Genomic DNA, 17,886 nt, shown 5'->3' on the forward strand with positions numbered 1-17,886 from the left:
TTAGTGGCCATATATTATAGCTTTGAAGCTGCCTGCTTTTAGCCTGCACGTCAACTCTAAGATCAAGTACTTAGAGTTCAAATGATTTTTGTATGTTGTTATGTTATAAAGGTTTGTGAAGTGGATCTTCAGTAAACATCAGAACAGTTACACCTTATGATTAATGGGAGGACTTCACCCTTTTAACCAGCTCTCTAGCTTTGACTATAGAACACTCATTGTGAGGGCAGATGAAAACCCCTGGTTTTCAAAATAAAACCCAGGCAGCAACAGCAACTCTGGTTTTTCTGAACAATATTATTGGTCTGGCTTGAAATCCGCAGTTAGCAACACATGAAAGTGTCTGTCAGTCAACTATTGGACACCACCTGGTGGCACGACGAGCGCCCCGCCGGACACGTACCTTCAGTCTGTCTTCTAACTGACCACTGGAAGAACTTTATCACGCCAGTTTGTTAAAACAGGGACAAACCCGCTGAAGAGGCGCCACTGATTCAGTTTCCATTGCCAAAAGAGAGGTTTGCCCCTCCATGTTTTTCCCCGGTGAGTCATGTTCGATGCCACAAGTGTGCCTGAAACAGCTCAGAGGAAACTGAAAACACGACACACAGCAAGAGAAATCACCATGGAGAACATTGTCAGTGCTACAATGGATATATTCTCATCTCTTTCACTTTCAGTTGCTTTTATAAAGTAAGCGGTGACACTGAACGCAGTCTCACTAGGCTCCAAAAAGACTTAAGTGTCATGTTTACATCGCCGCTGATCGGAGCCAAAACTCCTCAGCCACATTAAAACACTGCTACCAAGTCACTTGCAGAAATAAATGTGGGGTTTTTTTTGCACATCAGGTTTGACTGTCCTGCATAGAACTCTGACCATCCATCCTGACCATAAAGGCCATACAGCACCATTTAGATGAACAGAAACACCAACTGTGAGTCAGTGCTGGACATCACCACAAACCGCTGAAGCCGGGTCCCAAGTTTGCTTTATATAGCTTGTCCTCACTTTACTTCATCACGTCCACACCTAATAAAACATGTCCCTCCTTGTTTTGCTTCCCTCTCATTTTCACCTTGATCTATCTTTACTTCCTTTTTGCTTTTCAATCTAAAATGACTCCCTTCCTTTCGGACATTTTCTTCTCACCCCTTTTCCTCTTTCCCTTATCCAAATCATTCAAAAATCAAACCAAACCTCTCTTCCTTCCATCCTGTTGGGATTGTCTTCTGCCAAATTGTCCAATCAAACAGCTGCTGACCAAAAACATGGCTAAAACTGGCTCGCTGCGTGTCCCCAAGCTGGTGAGCTTCCAAGGTTAATTGAAATACTCCAGACGCCATATATCCAGTTATTTTTAGCATCACAATAAAGCTTAACAAAAAAGAAACACCTCCCAATATTTCCAGACATTTCACATTAAAAGTGCTTCTGGGGAGGGGAAACCGTTCCACCAAAGGTTCCTGCCAAAGCAAATGTAATCCAAGGGAAACAATAGCATGAAAACACGGTCCTTTTTTTCTCTCTCTCTCCCTGAGCTGCTTTTTAGGCAAATGCTGAAATCAGTATTTCTTTTTTTAAAAAGGAAGTCTGTGACATTTGAAATAAAGAGTGGTTTTGTTGGTTTTCAGGGGAAAGTAATATCTTCCAGAAATATTGCAGGGGCCGGGAAACAGATGTATGGAGGGAGCAGGGGGATGAACTGGGTTTGTTTGGAAGGAGCCCAGATGTCATTACGTCAAGTCAGTGCTCTGTTAGCAGCTGGTGTTCAGCACAGCTCCACTGAATCAGACGTTAACAGTTCAGACTGTAACAAACGTGATTATATCACTTACACAGCGAGCATTTAGCAGCGTTTAACACCGTTTCCATCCGTAAATGACGTTAAATGTGTGACCATGTGTTTCAGACCTGAGGTTTTAGTCTAAGCGCTAAAGAGACAGCTTCACTCCTCCTGCCCATCTTATTTATTGGATGGCAGACGTTTATGGGCATGTTTGGTGTGTTTTTTTTAGACGTTTATATGTCGCCTCCCTTCCTTTTTACTGTAAAACAAATGAGTAAAGTCACATGACCTGCCTTGACCAGGTGGTTGTTATTACATGTGTAGATGAAATTTCAATCAGCCAGATTTTGATTTTCATTCAAACTACACCCTTCAATAAGGACCATATTAAAGCAAAAATAGACATTGTTCTATGCTGTTAAAAACTGTTTTCCATGTCCAAAAGAAAATGGAATCTGTACTTTTACTAGAGTTGAGGGGTGGAGTCTGGGGTAGAATTTAGTAGAGAGGCATATGGATTATTTAAAGCATCCATCCATTTTCTACCGCTTATCCAAGTTCGGGTTGCAGTAGCTTGAGCAGAGAAGTCCAGACTTTCCCTCTACCGGGCCACTTCGTTCAGCTCTTCCGGGGAATCCTGAGGTGTCCCCAGGCCAACCGAGGGACATAGTGGGACGTGCCTGGAACACCTCACCAGGGACGCGTCCAGGAGGTGTCCTAACCTGGTTCCCCGAGCCACCTCATCTGGCTCCTCTCTATACGGAGGAGTAGCGGCTCTACTCCACTGAGCCTCTCCCCGAGTTTCTCACCCTAAAGCAGTGGTTCTCAAACTTTTTATATACCAATTAAGTACCAACTGACTTTACAGTGGTGTAAACAGGCCGTGCAGAGATTTCATAGGAGGCAGATTTATTCCCAGTAAGATAATTTACTCTCTCATCATCCTCCTCTTCCTCACATATACTTCACACACTGGTATGGTGACATTAGATTAAGATGGAGCGAGAGATAAGGTGACTTTTCAACTTCACACTTCAGTCAAATTTCCTCAGCTCCACTCTGATCACACACCCTGGTATATGCAGTAAAACAGTAGATTTCTGTTTTCACCACAAGAGGAAGCTCACTGGGGGTTACACGTACCACAGTTTGAGAAACATGGATTTAAAGAGTGTGTTCGGACTTCAGTGGTTGCCTGGAAGCGTCTTATGTCTCTGTCTAGATTACCAGGATGCAGTTTTCACAGGAAACCATGACAAAACAGGAACTCTCATAAGATGAAAAGTATCCATTTGTCTCTGTCATCATTTATGTCGATGAAAAATGTCTTATTTTCCAAACAAAAAGAGAAATTGTATGTTTTCGAAAATGCCACCGCTCTATTATTTCCTGTTTTTCCTCCAAATCTTAATTACATATATAGTTGAGCTGTGTGCAGTCTAAAATTGTCTCTCTTTTTTTTCTCCCCGCACTACTATTTTCTTGTTTGTTCTGTGATTGTTGTTTTTCCACATTGTTGATCATTGCACTTCCCTTTTTTTTTTTTTTTTTTTTGGGAACAAGATGGTGCATCTCCTTCCCGACTCCTCCCGGCCTGAAATGACGCCTGTTTACCTGTTGGCGAACTGTAGGACACAGTGATGTCTCCAGTGAGATCAGCGGGGGGATGGCGGCCGTTGAGGAAAGCTGAAAACGCCACAACACTGGAGGCACCAACACCTGAGAGGAAAGAAAAACACAGTCACATTTCACCAGCTGCAACTAACGATTATTTTAATCATCGCTTAATAATCTGTTGTTTATTTTCGAGTACTTGTTTTGTCCAGAAAATGTTAGAAAATGTTGGTTGATGTTTCCCCAAACCTCAAAATTACGATTTCAAAGGTATTATTTTGCCCACAAACCAAAATGATCCACTTTTAACTGATTTCATTGTTATATGGAGCAAAGAAACCAGGAGATATTCCCATTTAAGGAGCTGAAAACTGAGCTGAAACTCAGAGAACCTGTTTTTATTATTTAAAAAACACTCAAACGATTTCAAAATAGTTGACGATCTACGATTAATTATGGATAAATTAACTAATTGTTGCAGCTCTAGTCACGTTAAATCAGATAAAGTCTTTGTGAACAAGGTATACTTTATTTTTCTATTCTTATTTCGAAAATGTGGATTTTTGGGCATTTCACATCTGCCCTGGAAAAAAGCCTTAACTTTAATATAAGTCTTTTCCCATGGCTAACCCTGTTAGTCTTGCAAGATCTGGACATGTGAGGGAACAAAAGAGCCTAAAAACCAGGCAGGACCACAGGGAACTCCTGAATCACTGAGGCTAAAGACAGATGTCTGGTTTCATTTCAGATTTAAATACGAGTTGGACAAAGGCTTTGAGATTCCATTTCAAAACTCAGGCAACATTTTGTGTATTCTAAGTGAGTACATTTATAAATTACATGAACAAGAAATCGAATCAAATCGAGACCTTGCAAATCTGATGATATCAAGCCCGACTGCCAAACAGAGATGGTGAAACAACAACGGTGAAAAGTCAGAGCAAGCAAGGATTTCTTTTATTAGACCGATGATAGAGTGAACCGGACAGTTAACAGGACTTTCTTTTAAAAACAAGACCGTCCAGACTAAAATGCAGTTGTTAGTGTGGACGTCGGGCGTAACCATAGCAGCTGCGATATGCATTTTACAAGGAAAAGTGTGGACGCAACAGAGATAAATCTGAGTGAGTCGTTTTTACCTCTAGGGCAAGAGATCCAGACAAATCATTTATAGATGGATAAGCCAGCACACACAGACACTGGTTCCCATCAATTTAGAGGAAATTGCAATGACTTACATTCATTTCCTGGAGACTTACTCTCACCTTAACCACAATTACTACTGACCTAATCCTAATCCTAACCCTGACCCTAACCTTAACCTTACCCTGTCCTCAGCCTAACTTCACCTTAAAATGTATTCATTTTCGATTTATGGGTAATTGATTTTTGTCCCCATAGGGAAGACTAGTCTCCATAATGTGACCGTGTAAACAGATGTAGGTCCCGACAACATAAGGAAGACCAGGTACACACACACACACACACACACATAGAGTCAGCATTTCTGAGGTGTGGACAGGACAGGACACAGCAATACTAATACTACGCAACCAGACTCTTTAATGTACACACACACACACACACACACGGCGAAGTGAGGACAGAGGATTAACAACATTCACCAGAACTTAAGTTAACACACACACACACACACACAGTCGCACACACTAACACACACAGAGTGAAATTATATGTAGCATGAGTAAGGGGCGATGACTTGTAGCTTCCTTTCAAATAGCCCAAAACTAACAGAGAGGGAGAGAGAGAGAGCAAACAAGCCGGAGAGAAAGAGCAGGGATCAAATACAGACAGAGAGGAAAGGATATATTACAGCTAATGGCTTCATGCAGTCACACGCACACACACACACACACACACACACACACAGACACAGACACACACAGCGGTGTGGTGGTGTAATGGGCCGTGATGTTCCTGAGCTCAGCCTGTTACAGGTGACTGAACACCAAGTATGTGTACGTCTGTGTGTGTGTGTGTGTGTGTGTGTGTGTGTGTGGTGAATGGATGAAAGTATGGAGACATTTGTGGGTGAAATAAGTCTCTATGTCTGACACTGTGATTGTATTAATCAATAGAACTGACCCTCTTCATCTCTCTTTCACACATACACACACACACACACACACATATACACACACACACATACACGTTTGCACAGCTATCCTTCTAAGGACTATCGACGACTTCCATTCATCTTCGCCCTAAACTTTACCAGTTGCCCCGAAATGAGGTTCTGCCTCATTAGGACCAGGTTTTGGTCGCCATGGGGACTACTGGTCCTAACAAGGCTCAGTGTTTATCCCTAAAATAACAAATACAAATACAAGTACACACACATTCAGAGGGTGAGATCAATCACTTTGGGTTTAAGGCAGATGTTGAGATGGAGAAGATAAAAAAAGGGAGTCAACGACAAAGAGAAGAGAAATGAACGAGCAGATACTTTCTCCACTATGAACGTCTCTCTCCCTCTCTCTCCTCCCACACCCCTCTCTACCATTAAACCTTCTTAGGTTCCTGTTTTGTTGACTCTCCCTCATAAATACATAAATAAAATGTGTGGCGATATATACATTTTTGCCCCTAAATACACAAACACAAGGTGAATTTCAAGCTTCAATGAAGCCAGCACATTGTGGCAGCTGATGCAGTGATTTAACGGACTGAGGTTAAAGAATAAAATCAACTATTCTACTTCTCACATTTTCCAGCTTCTTAAAAACATATTTTCTGGTTTATTTGCTCCACATCACATTTAGGAACATGGTTTTGGAAACACTTTTCAGCATTTAATGAGGTTTTGTGGCTCAATTGTGATAATATTCGTTAGTCGTAGCCCTATCATTAAAGTATTACACTGTGTTAGTATGTAATATTTTCATATTTATATCATTTTTATATATTTACATAGTTTTAACAACACATCCATTATGAATGGACTACTAAATTAGTCACCAATTTAATTGTAATTTGTGTAATTTTAGTTCTGTTTTTTTCGTTCCTCTACGACAGTAAAACACATGAAAATGTCATCATATTAAGGTTAAGGTCTGATATTTTAATTGAATTAATTAAAATGACACATTGTATGCTCCCCTACTATATATAAATGAGACTCAAATACCGAAAATTCCGCTCATAACTTTAAAGATATCTTCACTCCCCCTTTCTGTATCCCTCTCCTGCATCCTTTCTCCCACCGCTTCCCTTCATTTCACCTTCCTCCTCGTCTCTCTCTCTCTCTGCCCCTCCCGTCATTCTGTCAGTCAGCAGAGGGCTTTTAACCTCTGTGCCCTCAAGGTCAAACTGGTCAGACGTGTTTAAGTGCCTTAAGTGTTCCCAGGCCCATTAAGACTAACAAACAAACCAAAGAAGACACCGAGTAATCCCTCCTCCTCTTTCTCTTTCTGTCTCTCTATCCATCTCAGTCTCTTTTCTTCACATACTCAGACACATCTGGACGGTCATGGAGCTGCAGCCGTGGACGCTGGACCTGTGAGCTCCAGGTGACACGGCGGTCTCTGTGACCTGGAGGTCCGACCCGGTGAGAACGTTTAGACTGGTCCCAGTGTTCTCCGTCACATTAACCCATTAACACCACTGCCAACACAAACAAACCACACAAGGGAGTCTGAAATCCCCAGCTTTAGTTTTTCTCCCTTTTTCACCTCATTTTTCCCCTCCTCTTTCTCAAATCTTACTTTCTTTTCATCCTCATCTGTTCTGTTTTTCTAACTTTTCATCGCTTTCGCAACTCATTTATCCCCAGGTTCCCCCCCTCTACTTCATCTTAAGAGACGAAGCGAGACTTATTTACGATTGTTCTCATGCTGTTTCTGCCCCCTCCATCACTTTCACCTTACACATGAATTCCCCCTCTGAAGCTATTTATATACTCAGTTTTGAGAACTTTGATGACATGTTGCCAGTGTATTCTGTACCTGGAGGATGGAAAAAAAATATCCCCTAAATGGCCTTTTCGAACGAGCTGAAAGGGTGGGTCTACGACCCACTCTCTGTTGTGGAGGATTCGCCACCACCATCGCTGATGAAGCTGAGAGTGATATTTCAGAGGAAGAGGATAAGGTGGAAAATTTCTGGAATGAGGCCAAATGTGTTTGAACATATATGTGATGCTAAGTAGCTGCTGAGGAGTAAGAAACTGGAGAAACAAAGGCTTACATGTATCCCCGTGATGGCATTAATGCACCTGAACGGTACGCCAGGATAGGGTGGGACAAGAATCATACAGCATTAAATCGATAATACAATCAACAAAGTATGCAAATAATCATTAGTTGCCAAGCTGCTTGGTTTTCTCCCCCGAGTACAAGATAGAAGTGGATTCTAAACTAACAGAGTCTTTTAGCACTATTTTTGGTCTCCACCACTCTTCACCTGCTATAAGCTCCACTATAGTCTTGTTTCCACCGAGTGGAATGGTTCAGATAAGTACAGTACATCTTGTTTGTGTTTCCATTAGGAATAGTGCCAAAATAACCAACCCCAACCATTCCAGTAAAATGGTACTGTACAATCTGGGTGGTGCTAGACCATGACAACCGGTGTTTCTTCAACGCCCGCTGTTCTGTGTTCTCATACAAATCTTGACGTCTTGTTGGAAAAAAAAACAGCTGTATGTCACATTATTGTCTGTTGTGTTGCATTCAATGTCATTCGTTGGCACGACCATCGGTCACAGCCCACACCCCGCCTACCAAGTAAAGGTCTAATTCTCAGTCAGGGCTTTACCGTTCCAAACGATACTGCACTATACCAAACCAAATGTTACATGATGGAAACATGGCATACTCAAACTAGTTGACCAGGGGGAACCAATCAAAACATGAGACTAAAACCTCTTTTCACCTGCCAACAACTGGCTTTATCTGCTGTGTGAAAGGATACAATCAGCACTCACTCTCTGATCAAATGACTCCACTACAGACACAGGTTTTTATCAGCTCTGGCTCTGATCAGCAGTAGTGAACACGACACTGAGGTGAACATGCCCATTTCTTCTTCTATTACTTTATTTTGGCCAGTCTAGATGCTGATTCATTACCCTTTTTTCCCCCCTGTGCAATGTTGTGGTGTGCGCCATTCGAGCACTTGAGTTTGAAAGAGAGACTGAAGTGAAAGATAAAAAAAAGTGTGACCACAAGACACCGTCACTGGACTGGAGCCTTTAATCTATCGTGTGTCGTCTTACCCACTTGTGAGATGTTGGTTTCCAATTGTTTCATGGTAGATAAGTGGTTTTTATAATCTAATTAATATGGACTGTATGGCTGATGTGATCAACAATACAAATTGTTAGTAGAGTATGAACTGGAAACAAATTTGGAGAAAAGTTTTAGCAGTACCAATTTCATGTACCCTGTGGTAAATACTATGGCACTCACTTTCTTTTGCTGGTTACAGTGGTTTACAGTGATATGGTTCAAGTAAGTAGTTGTTTTAACAATAATGCAGTTATGGCATCATATCATGCCGATCAAAGTCAAACACAACTTCATCTCCACACAGTTGTTTTTGTCAACGATAACGAGACGGTGACGAGATAAACAAGGACCTTTGATGACTAAAAAATGACGAGACGTGTGAGAGTTTCAGTTGACGAGACGAGAATGGACGTAAATGTTAGCGGACGTTCAAAATGCATGACATTTCTGCTTATTGTGTGTAATCTGTCAATTAAAACCTAAGAATTCCTTGGTCCGTGTTTCAAGACGGGTCGGGTGGGTTGCCGACCTCGCCGGGGACTCCTGGCGCCCGATTTACGTGGGCCGCTCCCCACCCTGGATGAGAGGACCCATCCCCCAACAGCAATCTCCAATACTTATTGACCTAAATTAATTTGTTAAAAGACTATACTTCTTTGGACTGAACTGGACAAAAACTATCACATATAGAAATGACTAACATTTGACTAAAACTAATGAACATTTCAGTCCAAGAGACTAAATCTAAAATGGCTGCCAAAAACAACATCTCCAAAGGAAAAATAAATTCCAATGTGCTGTCAGATGAGATGACAGTAACAATTAACAGCATTATGGCACTGCACAACCAAGGCCCTCTACATCAACACAGAGAGTGGACAGGAAAAAGCAGCTGGCTTGTTTTTAATCCACGCAACTACCATAGGAAATGCGGTAACCTATTTGTCTATTATCGTGGTTATCACAGTGACATTAATAGCATAAAAAAATATATATTAAAAAGAAATCAATACTGCAACAGTTCAGGCAAGTTTCTGACACTTCATTTGAGGAAGGCGAACAAGAGTAGAATTTTTGAGAAATGTGGTGTTTGAGGATGTTGTTTGATTTCCCCTCCACCCCTGGGTGTCTGCGGTGAAGTGTTGCCACCACCCTCAGGGCTCAGGTTAGAGCCACTGACAGCTCAGTTTAAAGCGGCTTCTGAATGTTTGGAGGAGGTTACAGGTCAAGATGAGGAGATGAGGATCTGTACCGCACAAGGAGACGGGAACGGGGGGGGGCATGTGTGCTCTTGTGAGTCTGCTCTTTCTTCGCCATGTGCAAATAATATAAAAAGAAAAACAAATGGCAGAGGCTACATTTGTTCTGACTGAGGCATTCCTGGTTTGCCACCGGTTTACCTGTGTGTGTGTGTGTGTGTGTGTGTGTGTGTGTGTGTGTGTGTCTGTGTGTGTGTGTGTGTCTGTAAAACCACAGACCTCGGAATCTGAGGTGACCATCATTGTGCTGTTAAACACTGACCTTTGACCTCTGCGGGTCAAGATTTGGGTCAGATCACAGTTATGGTTTTCTCCTTAAACACAACTACTGTGATCTGCACTTGAAGTGAGGTTTACTTTTGAGTTTCAGTGTTTTGGTCAGAGCTCCGTTCAATGTTTGATGATGAGAGATTAATCGCAGAAGTTAGACAGTTAACTACAATTAATTGCACTTTGTACTTTAACACAAATATTTTATAATTTACAACAGTTCTGAGTCCATAATAACAAGGCAAGCACATCTTACCAATGTATCTTGATTGGGAATGAAACCGGTGCAAAGAAAGTCAAATTATGAACTTGACTTTCAGATTGATTTGATTACTTCAAATCAAAAGAAGTGTAATAAGCCTGAGGTAACACATGATCTATATACTTCAGAAATGTTAATGCAACATCATTTGCAGTTTGCAGGAGTTCCCACTTCAATTGCCTTTTCTTGGGTTCATGAAACCAAGATGGCACTGAGCAACTTGCAATACTTGAAGCTACAAAACAGCAAATTTGTAGAGAGAGAAAAAAATAAAAACAGATGTACAGAGAAAATTTGCATTCGAAGCAGATTATTAGGGGCCGGTTACAAAAAACCAAAACCCAAGAGGCAACTAAGATTCATCCAAGAGCCTAAAAGACAGACTTTTACATCTAAAGACACAATTCAGGCCTTGAGAGTTTGAGTTAACATAAATATTGCTGTTGATCTTGTTTATTAGGTTTATGCTGTTTTGTGTTTTCAGCCATTTTCTGACCCGTTTGCAGCCGTCTTGCTTTACTCGCGCAGTTTTGCTCTTGCCTGGAATGTTGCCTTAACTGGAGCTGATGGGCTTAATCTGCATTGTGTGAAGTAGTTTGACATTTGTTTATCGTTAAAAGTTACTGACTACAGCTTTGGAGATCACACACATGAAATGAATAAATAATGGGTGAGTGAGTGATTAAGGAGAGGAAGAGAAGACAGGATTTAAAGAGAGACAGGTGGCAAAGGACGGAGAGAATGTGAGAGATGGAGGGACATGGAAGTTGAGGGGTAAAACACTGACACATGAAGACATCAGGGGACAGCATGACACATGAAAGAGAGGAAGGAGAGAGAGAGAGAGTAAAAGATGGAATGAGGAGAAGAAAAAAGGGGTAGAGGGAGGAAGGAAGGAACGGAGGGAGGGAGTAGAGAAAGGAGAGTGAGAGACAGAACAAAGGAGGCAGTGTGTGGTGCACAGGGGATTGAGTCGCCATCTGAGACGAATAAAAACTGGAATAACAATAAAAGTCAGAAGGAGCTACCCCACCTCCCCCCTCGCAACCCCACCCCCAACCACACACACACACCTCGTCCTACATGAGCACACAGAAATGCACACACACACACACACGCACACACCATCACTTTATCCTCTGTAAAGTGCTTTGGACAAATCCCTGCGAAGATACTCGAGTTGGCGTTCACACTTGAAAATGAACACACACGCGTGCATGTGCACAAACACACGACTGGGTCCACCACAACGAGCCAGATAATCAAAGACACACGTGGAAGAGCAGCAGAAAACACGCAGGCACAAAGAAAGAGAGAGAGAGAGAGAGAGAGAGAGAGAGAGAGAGAGAGAGAGAGAGAGAGGGACCAGCTGTACAAGACAAAACATATTGTGTTTGTAGATATTACTTCTGTATGTGTTTGTGTGTATGTACAGTATCAGTGTGTTGCTACTGTACGCAGGAAGGAGAAAAAGAACATGTGAGAATGACATCAAGTGATGATGAAACACACGGAGCCCTCTATACATGTGGCATTAAAATGCATTCTCTGTGATCGGATTGCAATCGGACAGCGCTTGACCACATTTAAGTACAGGTGTAAATACACCCGAGACACATTAAGGATGGGTTGTTTTCAGATCTGCCAAACCACTTCAGGAGGTGGTCAGAGATGCAAATGTGACCACACTGAACGGACGTATAAACGCAACAAGTCTCAAATTGCCACTAGCTAAACCAGAAACGGGTTAATACTAACGGCGCTTTTCCACTATACATTTCTGGTGCTACTCGACTGGGCTTAACTCATTTTTTGGGGGGCATATCAAAGGGATACAGGGATAGTACATGGTACCTGGTACTATTTTGGTACCTGCTCTGGTGAGGTTCCAAGCGAGCTGGACTGTCAACAGACTGTCGTCACTGGAAGAGTCATGAGCGCGACATCGGACACAACTGTAGATAAGTTAAAAAGACTTAAAAATCCAGAAAACATGCGTTCATCTCCAACATCTAGCAAACCCATTTCTAAAATCTAGTCTGGTGTAATCAGAGACAACCGGCATCACAACCACTTCAGCCGTATTTCAGTTCAGTGACTGTGTCAGACAGAGTACTGAACGATTGGGTGAACAAATCACCACCCACAGTGTATCGGAGGGCGAACACACTTTATTCAATAAATGGATGCCGCGTTGTGGTGCTTTTAAACTGAGACAGGGACAGTAGTCCAACTGAACAGCATCATCGGAAACATAACCACTACTGACATGAAACACAAATATTGTCAACCGCAAAAAATTAGCTCTAATCATTAGCTATTTATTGTGTTATAGTGTTTTTCAGACGTTTTCTCATTGCTGCCTCCATTAACTCCTTTCATAATATTCTTCTCCGTCATGTAATAAGCCCTTTGCTGGAACCATGAAGGATGCATTTGTGGAATCTTTTGGTTGCTTGAGGAGAGAAGGACACATTTGCTGGCCAAAATGTGTCGGTGCATTTAAAATCCCAACGTCCCGCGATGCAATCAGCATTCAAATGAAGGGGACAGGGCTCTGACACAGCTGCAGTGTTGTTGTGTTGTTGACAATGACTATGTCACTGATGTTTTCCACATTTCCCCATGACACTGCTCCATGTGTCTGCTCTTTGTATTTGGCATTTTCATATTAAAACTACATGAGTCACCCGATGACATCAGGATAAAGAAGAGGAAACGGGAGCAGAAGACAAGCTGAGTGTTTATAGGGTTGTGTTGATATGTACCAGCGAAACGCACTAATAATTTCCGATCTTTTCAAAACAGACTTTTATTTTGACGTTCGGCCCAACTTCAAATGATAATTGGCCAAGTGTGCAGGAAAGTTACGCAGGGTCTGAACTTCTGTTTTCATTCTCTACACAACTGCTCCCATCACTGTTCACGTGTTCAGCCAAGTGCAACACTTTGAATCTCTTCCAGGAGTAAAAACACACTGCTTCACTGTTATCCCCATTTGAACAGCTATCGTGACTCTTCTCCCTCAATGACGATCAGGTTTTTATTACGCCTCCAATTGTGGCCGTTTAAAACGGCAATAAATAATTCCGCCTTTGGACAGGGTTTGACAACACATCATAAGATCACAGTGGTTTTCTTTTATATCCTCCTGAAGGGCTGTTTGATTTCATACATACAGTGTGAAACTGATTTAATATTGGACCTTTTGTTCCTCGCCCTAAATTAAAGGCTAATCATGAATATGCCGATGTTAAAAGTTGGCGCTCTAAGCAGTTAAAGCTCGGGTCTGTCATTTATTTCACATCAAGACTTTTATGTTTTTTATTATTTGTTGAAATCTTTGCCAATAACTGTTGTGAAAACAAAACAGACAAATTAAACTGGACTCTGTAGCCCTCACAATACTGTAATTAACATGACAGACTATAGTAAACCATGTCTATGCTTTCGCAAGTCACAGAAAAATTAAAAAAGACAGTTTCACAAGTGATTTGGGAGGGCGGAGCTTAGAATGCAGAGTTGGTGAGAGGGGGTGGGGTTTAAGTGTAGCTATTCCCCACTTACAGACCCTAGTTTTAGACAGGGATGGCAAGATACCACTTTTATCGAGTCGGATACCGCTATCACAACTACCCACATCAGTCCAATACCGTCCTTTAAAACCATGGTTCTCAACCTGGGTTCCAAGCCCCCCTAAGGGGGGTGCCAGAGATCACATGGGGGGGCTCAGAGCTATGACTGTTCTGAGTTTATGAGGTTAATATAATTATATAAAACCTACAACTGCTGTTTATTTTTGCATATGTACTTTTTACTTTATTCTTTTTTGTGTGCATGCCCTGGACAGGGGTTCGGGTCGGGGGGGGGGGGGGGGGGGGGGCCTGGTTTGTCCTGGACACAAGCATGGGAGCTTCAAAGAAAAAGGTTGGGAACCAATACTTAAAAATATGTCAATGGCACATTTGTGCTAGCCATTTGAAGCCATTCCAAAGACATCATTCTCCAACTGTGTAACATGCTGTCTGTGCACAGTGAAGCATGCAATATATAGGATTTTCTTTTTGGATTGTCCCATATCCGATACTGACTTTTGTGACAGCTAATCCCGAGTTTTAAAAGCAACTGTGATTACATACACAAATGTGCTTCTTATGACTCCATGCGGTAAAAGGGCTTTCATCTGAAGTGAAACTTTCTGACGCTCCCCACTGACTCAATGGAATCATACTTTCCGCATTTTGTCATACGCCTATTTCCATGATGGTCCGCACAAGAACAAGCCGGCGTGGAAAGTAAACGTTGACCATGTATGGTCATTTTAGCACTCTAACACTCTTCAGTCCAGTTGGTGGAGCACTCTTAGTTGGGTGACAAAAGACAATGAAGAAGACATTAACCATGGAAAGTTGCTTGAGGTTATGTGAGGAAGTCAGAAGATACAAACAAAAGGAAAACACAAATGAGTTCCTGATGGCCCTTGTTTAACGTTTGAACGGTACCACAGAAATGTGCATACATGCGGAAATGAGCTTGTCTTCACACTTTTATTTTGAAATTCTGTGAAATATTATAACAGATATCATTATTACAATATCATGATGGAATATCATGATATAATTTATGCTCACATATAGTCCACCTCTACTAAACAGGCTATTTTTCCCAAAAGGTTGGACCGTGTGTCACCTGACCGGCCCCCTCCTGACCAGAATGTACGCTAAGTGGCCCCTGGGTCATTTGAGTTTGAGGCCCCTGGTTTAGAGTGTTCCCACGACTTTGTGAAGACAGGAGTCTCACTCTGTTTTAGAGATAAGTGAAGAAAGCAAATACCAGGAAGGAAAAATGTCCTAAATATGATACGGGACTGTTCAAATGTGCTGGAGAAAACGGTTAAGAACCCCATTTGATTGCAGCATTTTTAGCATATTTCAGTGGTTTCCAATGGAGCTCAAATGCAACAGGCAGAGCAGCTAGAAAAACAGAGACATAATAACACACACAGGAGGAGTGGGATGTCTCTCTCTGTTGAAGACATCAGGCGTCTACTATTCAGTACATTTACAGAGGTATCATTTGTTTCCTGTGGACATTTCACTTCTGTCACGTCATGTTCATTTAATCAGATGTTATTTGCGTACGTGAACTTACAACAACCCTTAAAGTGCTGTCAACTGGCAACTATTGCACGTCTGGAAGAGCATCTCTGGTTCTGGCACGGAAAGATGACGTCCTGTTTCTCGTGTAGGAGTGGAAAACAGTGGAAGTCATTTGTTATTATTTTGTGTTTTATTGGTGATAGTCTGCATGGTTTACATCACCGTATATTCTCTGCTTACGTTTGGTTTACACCAGGCATAACTCCAGCTACAGCCCGGCAGCTTCCCATGCAATCCATAAACTAGGGGTGAGATTTTCTGGACCTAATCATAAAGAAAACTCGGAGTGTGTGACTCGGATCCAGCTCCTGTCAGCCAACTCCCAGCATTCATTAAATCTTCATCAGCCTCCATTAATTTATTTTTCCTTAATTTTGTAGGAGTGTAACGGATGTGAAACACATGCTTTGGGGTCAAATTCGACCGCCAGGGTCAGCTGCGGTGGTCCTGCTGCTTCAGAGCTGAGCCAGGCTTATTCTGGGCCAACGAAGGCCAGTGAGGGGTCAGAGGAGGGAGACAAAGGAAAAAAGAAAGACAGAGAGCGCCGGGTGGTTGGTGGCGCTCATGTTTCGAAGCAGGGAGTTGTTGACTGAGTAGCGAGAGGTCGTGGCTGAGAGCCGAAACACAAAAGAGCATGACGTGAACACACACACAGCGACTTTCGACTTCAAGTGTGTCTACATTTCACCGGGATGTGGGCGACATGCGCTTGTGTGTCCACAGATATGTGTAGGTATTTATATGATGGTTCAATTCACGCCGATTCATAACATAACATTATCACAAGACCTCACAATGATAGAGAAACCGACTTTTAGAAGTAATGACCATGACCTCAACACATCGGAAATCTGGAAATCTGGAAAAAAGGACTTGCAGAGACTGCATTTTCTTTCAACGGACTTTGAAAGGACTTTGATTAATAGCTTTACTCATAATTATGGAGTCAATTTTAACCTTTTGTTTAACCGCGTCTTGTGGCAAAATAATAAAAAAATCACAAACGTTTGAGGAAGCCAGAAGAATAATGCCCATACAGCAGCTATCACTTACACAAATACGTGACAGACAAGTTGAACAGAAGGCCCGGGCTTCTAATTCAGCAGAACTGCTGATGGCACTGAGTTTCTGTGGGGTTTGTTATTGTTTTATTCATCTTTACTGTTGACATTGTTTTCTATTGCAATTTATTGGCAGTTCTCTTTAAAATTTCACATTTGTTCGGGATTGTTTGAGACGGCAGGACCACATCCTGACCAGCCTGCGTAAGGTGAATTGGAAATTAGAGAATCAACGTAAATGCATGCTGTTTTTCGTAGGTTACATGAGATGCTCCTCAGAGGAGTCAGGTTGTAAAATTTTCATTGCCTAATCATAGCATGTATTCTTACCAGTTGTAGTTTGTCAAAACGATACTAGAAAATTCCTATTGAGCAGAATTGAGCTCAGCCTACTGGTGCGGCCCTAAACAATATTATCTGTTTCACATGTGGCGCCTTGGGTTAGGGGTTGACTTGTGTCTTTGTCTATTGCATTTTTTAAATACTTTTTATTGTTTTTTTTAATACCGCCAACTGCTGAACACATTTCCCCCTGAGGGGCAATGATGCTCAGATGAACAGGGCTTGAGTGTGAATCTCTGGAAATGTCCATGTGTGTGTGTGTGTGCTTGAGCGAGGTTTCTCTATCAGACCCTTCAGACCACGGCCTAAACTCATGTAAACAAAGCACCTCTTCAGCGGTGTAAACATGACTCACAGCCTCTGATGTCCTGCATAAACAGTGAATCACTGAGAGCTACTGGCGAGAAGAAAAACTCTGCAGGTTCAAACTGAGAGCCAAATTCAAACCCATTCTCCCCCCATTGTTTTTTGGCATCTCCTTCAGTGACGTCACTTTTGATTTAGTGTTGAGTTTCTGTCACTTGGAGGATATCAAAGTATTTCCCAAAACGACTTTTGCTTCGGCTCCGGTTAATTCACGAAGTGACTCAAATGGTAAATGAGTCATTTGTGAACTTTAACTCGCAGCGTGTTTCTGTGTCCATGAGCTACATATTTAAAAAAGACAAACGATCAACTTATGAAGTGTCTGAAAACACAGCTGGGCTGATGAGACATCGCCCTGTCATAACTTCCGTCTGAAAACATGACGCGTATGAGCAAAATGAACGCACACGGCAAAGAAAACGCACAACAATAATGACAAATAAACAAGGGCCGACTCGATTGTGTTTTTTCCTAGTTTTTTCCAGGCCAAAAACACGTTTTGCGTAGCCACTGTG

At 42.0% G+C, this 17,886-nt stretch overlaps 1 protein-coding gene across 4 annotated transcripts in view; it reads right to left on the bottom strand.

The window, feature by feature from the left end:
• Positions 1-17,886, bottom strand: part of bbs9 (Bardet-Biedl syndrome 9) — a 181,627-nt gene that overhangs the window by 124,543 nt on the left and 39,198 nt on the right. For all 4 annotated transcript variants that reach the window (XM_058648536.1, XM_058648534.1, XM_058648535.1 and 1 more), the window contains exon 14: positions 3,404-3,508. In XM_058648536.1, the coding sequence (XP_058504519.1) occupies positions 3,404-3,508 (105 nt within the window). The remainder of the gene's footprint in view (positions 1-3,403; positions 3,509-17,886) is intronic.

The sequence above is a fragment of the Solea solea genome, chromosome 13 (assembly GCF_958295425.1).
Source record: "Solea solea chromosome 13, fSolSol10.1, whole genome shotgun sequence".
Lineage (NCBI taxonomy): Eukaryota > Metazoa > Chordata > Actinopteri > Pleuronectiformes > Soleidae > Solea > Solea solea.